Below are 6,000 nucleotides of genomic sequence, written 5' to 3'. Positions count from 1 at the left end.
TTTCCTTTTCAGAGACCTTTGTATTGTAATTATCCTATTCTACCCTCATTACTATAATATTAGGTATTTTGTGATGGGGGAGAAGCGACTTTCTTGTCCTTTAGCTCTCAACTGCCAAACCGTTAAGAGTGAATGATAGTGGGACTTCCCTCGTGGTCCAGTGGTTAGGACTCCGCACTTCCACTGCAGGGGGCACCGGTTCAATCCCTGGTCGGGGAACTAAATTCCCGCATGCTGCACGGAGTGGCCAAAAAGAAAAAAAAAAAAAAATTGAATGACAGAGAAGACTTCAAACCAGTTTCAGTAGCTGGCTGAGACTTTGGGGTTGCCTTCCTTAGGGGTCTGACGACTACATTTAATGTAAAATGCCTACATTGGGGAGAAGGGTGTGCATGGGTATTAACAGTTCAAGGGGTGAGCTGGGCAGACTAACGAAACACACATTTCTAACTCTCTTCTTGACCACCTCCATCATAGACCCTGGGAAACGTTAGTCCTGTATTTGCTTTCCCAGTCTCCTTTGTACAACCAGGGATGGCCATGTGACATAGTTCTGGTTAATGATACATAAGTGAAAATTTTTTAGAGGGGCTTCTAGGAAAACTCTTTCGTACTTGATAAAAGGAATAGCTGATATTGGTTGCCCCATTTCTTTCTTCTTTGAATTTGGATATAATTTCAGGGGTTCTTGAAACTATGGGGAAAATGCCCTGAACCAACTCCAGCAACCACCTACCCCAACACTTCTTTAGAGTAACAACAACGAAAACCCAGTGTTTAATTAAGCCACTGTTAGATTATTCTGTCATTTGCAGAAGAAAGCATTCCTAACTTATACGTCACTGCAAAATGCTGATATTTCCAATCTCATTTTATGAGGACTTACTATGTAAAATGTCTAATACTTGCCAAGGCAAGTGTCCCTATTTCATGTCCCTCTGTCCGTCATATATCCTAGATCAATTTAGATACCTTTGGGAATAAATTATAGTTCAATTATACTTAAAAAAAATTAAAGCAGAGGTCAAAAACACATACAATATTCTAATTAGCAAAGTTGTCAGTTTTCTCCAAGGTTAGGATAACATTTTCTATTTTGTTCCGAACTCTTATTTGTCATTCCTAATATTTTTGTTGACTCTTTTGGTCAGAAGAGTTTTCTGCTCCAGAATCTTCCTGGAAGAGTCCACAACTGCACTAAGCCTATTTTAATTTTTTCTCTCTAGATTCATTAACTTGTACTTGCCTGCATAGCCATTCCCCTGCCACCTTTCTATAAGCTCACATAGCCTGGCACTTTATGCTATTTAATCTTTGTTAGTTTAGCTGCTGCCTAAAAGCAGGGCTAGGTGTTCATAAAGAGATAAAAGCTGGCAGTAGCAGCCCATAGGTGTGATTGGAGAGAGTACTGAGCAGGGCTCCTTCCCCTAAAATAACCCTAATTTCAGGATCACTCCTTGACCCAACTGTTGAAAGCATTTTAACCTTAAAACGTCTCTATAAAAATGCAAATGTGGCTGGGAGGCTTCAAAGTTTATTGGCTAAGGTTGAGTTAGGAGGTAACGGCTTTGGGTAGAGAGTAATTAACAAAAAGTAGTAAGGGTGTCAAAGTTGGGAACAGACCTGCCTGACTGCCTATGGAGGAGGACCGACTCTAGAACGGAAGAAAGGGCAGTGAAAAGGAAGGGGGGCACTTAAGCAATCTGTCTATATCATATTTTGCCTTTGGGACCTGAACTATCCAGGGAAGTATTTTTGAAATAAAGTATTGGAGCTCAACGAATTATTTGTCTTATTGTTTGTGGATTCTCTCTCCCAGATAATTTATAGAGGGCGCTTAAGCTGACCCCTAGGGAGCCTCAGAGTTTGACTCAATAATGATGGATTCCCTACCTCTTTTACAGGTTATAAACCAGATTCTGTGCAAATTACCAATCGCATTGTAATTCAACCTTGAAAAGAATTTTGTGGAGAATATTTCCAAAGGTTTAAAAAAATCTTAACTGAATTGTGTCTCTTTGTTTCCGCTTAAACCGCTACTCAATTTCTTTGAAGAACATGTTGCTTTAGCGACAGCCAAACTGGACGCAGACACTCAGGACTACTGATTTTACATCACAGTTTTTTAAACGCCAAATTTGAAAACACGGCTGGGGATTATGGAGAGGTGGGCCTCACACGTTCCAGAACCTTCTCACAACCAGAGAAAAACGCTGCACAAAGAAATAACCCATGTTCTGTGCATCCATTACATGCAAGGCATTGCACTCCCTCGTCACTCGTTATTTTACAAGGACACCTGCCAGACCAGGGAAAACGAGAGGGACAAGGTTTGCGGAGGCCGGTAAACAGCATCCCCAGCGCGGCGGGGTTGAGCGTGGAGGCCAAGTTTCTCGTGGGCAGCCAGGTGGCAGCGCGCGCCCTGCGTGGTCACCGCGGTCTTCCTGCGGGCCAATCGGGAGGCGGGTGGGAGGGGGCGCGGCCGGCCGGGGCAGGACCGGTTTTGGCTCCTCAGGGTTCTGCTCACGTGCGCAGGGCGGGCTGGGGCCCCAGAGCCGGCGCCTCCCGGTTCCCCGACCGCCATGGAGCGGCTGACGTTGCCCGCCGGCAGCGCGGCGGCCGTGGACGAGTACATGGAGTACCGGAGGTGAGGCGGTGGCTCCGCGGGGCCAGGAGGCCCCGGGCAGGCCCGGTCCCTCTCGCTGGAGGAGCTCTGGAGGCGCGGGCGGGCCCGGCCCCCGTCGCGGGAGGAGCGCTGGAGGCGCAGGCAGGGGCCCAGCGCTGGCTCGCTTGGGCTCCCGGAATCCCTTCCCGGGCTGGTGGGGGAAGCTTACATTGATTGCAGGTTTTCTCTTTCTGTAATTAAATATTGTACGGACACGCAGTTCTATTCTAATAAGTTTCTTCCGAGGCAATTTAAAAGGCCTCCCGCTCTGACCTCTTTGAGGAAGGATTATTAACTAGATTTATGCAAAGATCCTTTTTTTTGTTTTCTTCTAAACTGCCAGTGTAGATTACACATTAGTACTCGGGGCCTGTAAAAGCAGACATCAAGTTTGCATGTTAACTTAGTAATAGGGTAAGTTGTGAACTTCTAAACGTGCTCCCAACCCCGAGGGGCAGGTTTTAAGAGAAAGACACTGGTGTAGTGTTGGTGGTTCTGGAGAAACTCTTCTCTGGAAACTGGAAGTGCAGCCGCTCCTAGGGCTTTAGGGAGTGATTCACTGCCTGGGGCCCTGACAAAGACCGATGCACCTGTAGCGATGTGTTTTTCCGGTCTCCCAAGAAAGGTTTTTGTGTGTGTGTGTGTCTTTATTGGAGTATAATTGCTTTACAATGGTGTGTTAGTTTCTGCTTTATAACAAAGTGAATCAGTTATACATATACATATGTTCCCGTATCTCTTCCATCTTGCGTCTCTCTCCCTCCCACCCTTCTAGGTGGTCACAAACCACCTAGCTGATCTCCCTGTGCTATGCGGCGACTTCCCACTAGCTATCTATTTTACGTTTGGTAGTGTATATATGTCCATGCCACTCTCTCACTTTGTCCTAGCTTACCCTTTCCCCTCCCCATATCCTCAAGTCCATGCTCTAGTAGGTCTGCATCTTTATTCCCGTCTTATCCCTAGGTTCTTCATGACCTTTTTTTTTTTCTTAGATTCCATATATATGTGTTAGCATACGGTATTTGTTTTTGACAGTTGGGAAACTGGGTGAGTGGGAATTACTGGAGAGGGACAGGCAGGAGGAAGGGGAGTTGAGGCGTGTGTGTGTGTGTGTGTGTGTGTGTGTGTGTGTGTGTGTGTATAAAGGGGAAGTGAGACGATCGTATCCTCACCTGGGAAGCTTGAGCGGCCTGAAACCCAAGCCAGAGGAGTTGCTCTGCTTAAAGGTGGTCGCCCCAAATTACTTGGGCAAATGAGTTCCTATCTGACTGCACTTCCCTCTGGCTGTCTAGGTGACATACTTTTGGGTAATGCCTAGAAATGTCTTGGTAATTCTGAGCCAGAAAAAGTGAGGGTGAGAAGCTTGATGGGTCAGGCCTCATTCCTGGTTCGGGTAACGCAAGGAGACTTGTGCCCAGAACAGCTTCCACCCAGCCCTCATGTAGGGCAGAGCGGGCTCTTTGAGGCTCCAAGTCTTACATTTCCTTGGGAGCAAGTTGCTGGGTCCTGATGTTGACTGATAACTTAGATATTTAGATATTCAGGTATGTGGAATGTGGGCCTTCAGTTGTAGTCTCTTGCCTGGCCCAGAAAATGTTAGGGCCTGGGAGGAAATTATTTTTTCAAACATAAACTACCTGGAATAATTCTCTAAAAGTTAGGGGCTTGCTGCTCAAAGTGTAGCAGTCATGGCATCACCAAGGAGCATCACCAGGCCCTCTTCAGGCATTTTAATCTTAATCTGCATTTGAACTAGATTTCTTCGGGATTCTGTAAATAAAGTTTGAGCTACACTGGTTTAGAACTTAAAATTAAATGATCTCTTTCTTTAAAGATCTGCATTGATCTTAAGGTCTTTTTAGTACCTGTTGGTATACTTCTTGGTAGCTATAATAAAGTAAAGTGGCCCAAAATTTATCGCAGAATAAAATGCCCTTTGTTTTTATTTTTTTTACTATTGTGTATCTAAATTATTTAAGTAAGGAAGAAGCTTGTAATGGTTTCATAGCCTCTGAGTTGGTTTTATTTATCTACCTCAGCTAAAGGCTTGAAAGTATGGAAAAGAGTATGGATTCCACCAAAAATTATGTAGCATTCTGCAAACAACATTTTTCATGACTTTTTAAGGAGGTATTTTCAAGGAGCTATTTCTTCAATTTTAATTGTGCTTCCTTTTCCTCCAGGGAGTCCAATTCTTAATTTCCTAAGAAATAGTGTTGGCTTAATTTTTCCCATAAAATTTTGAGGTCGGTCTTCTGGAATTAAACAGTGTTGCACCTGATTACTCAATGCATATGTTGGGTTTGAGCTGGTGCAGATCCAAGGGTGTTTGTGGGTCCCATCTTAGTTTAAACTCCTGGCCAGGGTTTGGAGTCAAGTGTGGGCATTAGTCATGTTGTCTTCAGCATCGATGTTTTTTGTACCATTTGTTTTTTGGGGGGGGCTATTTTTTAAGGAGGAAGCTATTAGAATTTTTTAGCAGTTTAGGCTCCGGCTTTTAACGGGAAAAATGAGCATGTTTGCTTCAGAATCAAAGGAGAAACTGAGATGAATATGTGGTAATTCTCTAGTGGTAAACATGGATCATTGAAGTCAGATGTTATGAATTCATTGACTTTCTTATTCATAATTCTCTTTTATATGGGAAGCAAAAGCTTTATTACTATTGTGTGTAATTTTGCTATTAACATGAGCCTAAGTAAAAAAAGCCGAAGCAGCGTTTCCTTTGACTATACAAGTATAGCTTAATTTTAGTATTTTTAACCTGGAAAATAAATCCACAAGGCTTAAGAGAAGTATTTTTTTGTTATAGAATTGTTGGTGAGGATGATGGAGGGAAACTTTTTACTCCTGAAGAATATGAAGAATACAAAAGAAAAGTCTTACCTATGCGTTTACAGAACAGATTATTCGTGAGCTGGCGATCACCAACTGGAATGGATTGTAAACTTGTGGGTCCAGAGACACTGTGTTTTTGTACCCATAGGTAAGATATTTTATTGCTAAGGTTTCTGGTGATTAGGAAGTATAAAACTGTAGCAGAGCATATCTTCCTTCTATAAATACCATTATTGGTGATCATTGGAAAACATTTGAAAACAGGCTTTTATATACCAATAATATGCCAGAAATTATTTAAGGTTTTTGGGGGCTATATTTGAAAAATTTCTGTTGTATCAGATTAGAACTCATTATGGAGTTTATCACCTTAAGCATCTTTTCTCTTACCATTGGTTAGAAAGATATTGGTGCCCCTGTGGCTTTGCCAGGGGTCTTTCAGTTAGGCTGGGGAGCAGAGTCTGCCTCTCCCACCAGTGGACAAGGTAGTAGAG

General features: G+C 43.3%; 1 protein-coding gene across 4 annotated transcripts in view; it reads left to right on the top strand.

The window, feature by feature from the left end:
- The first annotated feature begins 2,495 nt into the window (after positions 1 to 2,495).
- Positions 2,496 to 6,000, top strand: part of FAM221A (family with sequence similarity 221 member A) — a 40,008-nt gene continuing 36,503 nt past the window's right edge. For all 4 annotated transcript variants that reach the window (XM_060304553.1, XM_060304552.1, XM_060304551.1 and 1 more), the window contains exons 1-2: positions 2,496 to 2,647; positions 5,481 to 5,654. In XM_060304553.1, coding sequence (XP_060160536.1) covers positions 2,583 to 2,647; positions 5,481 to 5,654 — 239 coding nt within the window. In that variant the 5' untranslated portion in view covers positions 2,496 to 2,582. The remainder of the gene's footprint in view (positions 2,648 to 5,480; positions 5,655 to 6,000) is intronic.

This window comes from Globicephala melas, chromosome 9 (assembly GCF_963455315.2).
Source record: "Globicephala melas chromosome 9, mGloMel1.2, whole genome shotgun sequence".
NCBI classification, from domain to species: domain Eukaryota; kingdom Metazoa; phylum Chordata; class Mammalia; order Artiodactyla; family Delphinidae; genus Globicephala; species Globicephala melas.
Note: the sequence above shows the minus strand (reverse complement) of the source record. Positions and strands in the feature narration are given on the sequence as shown.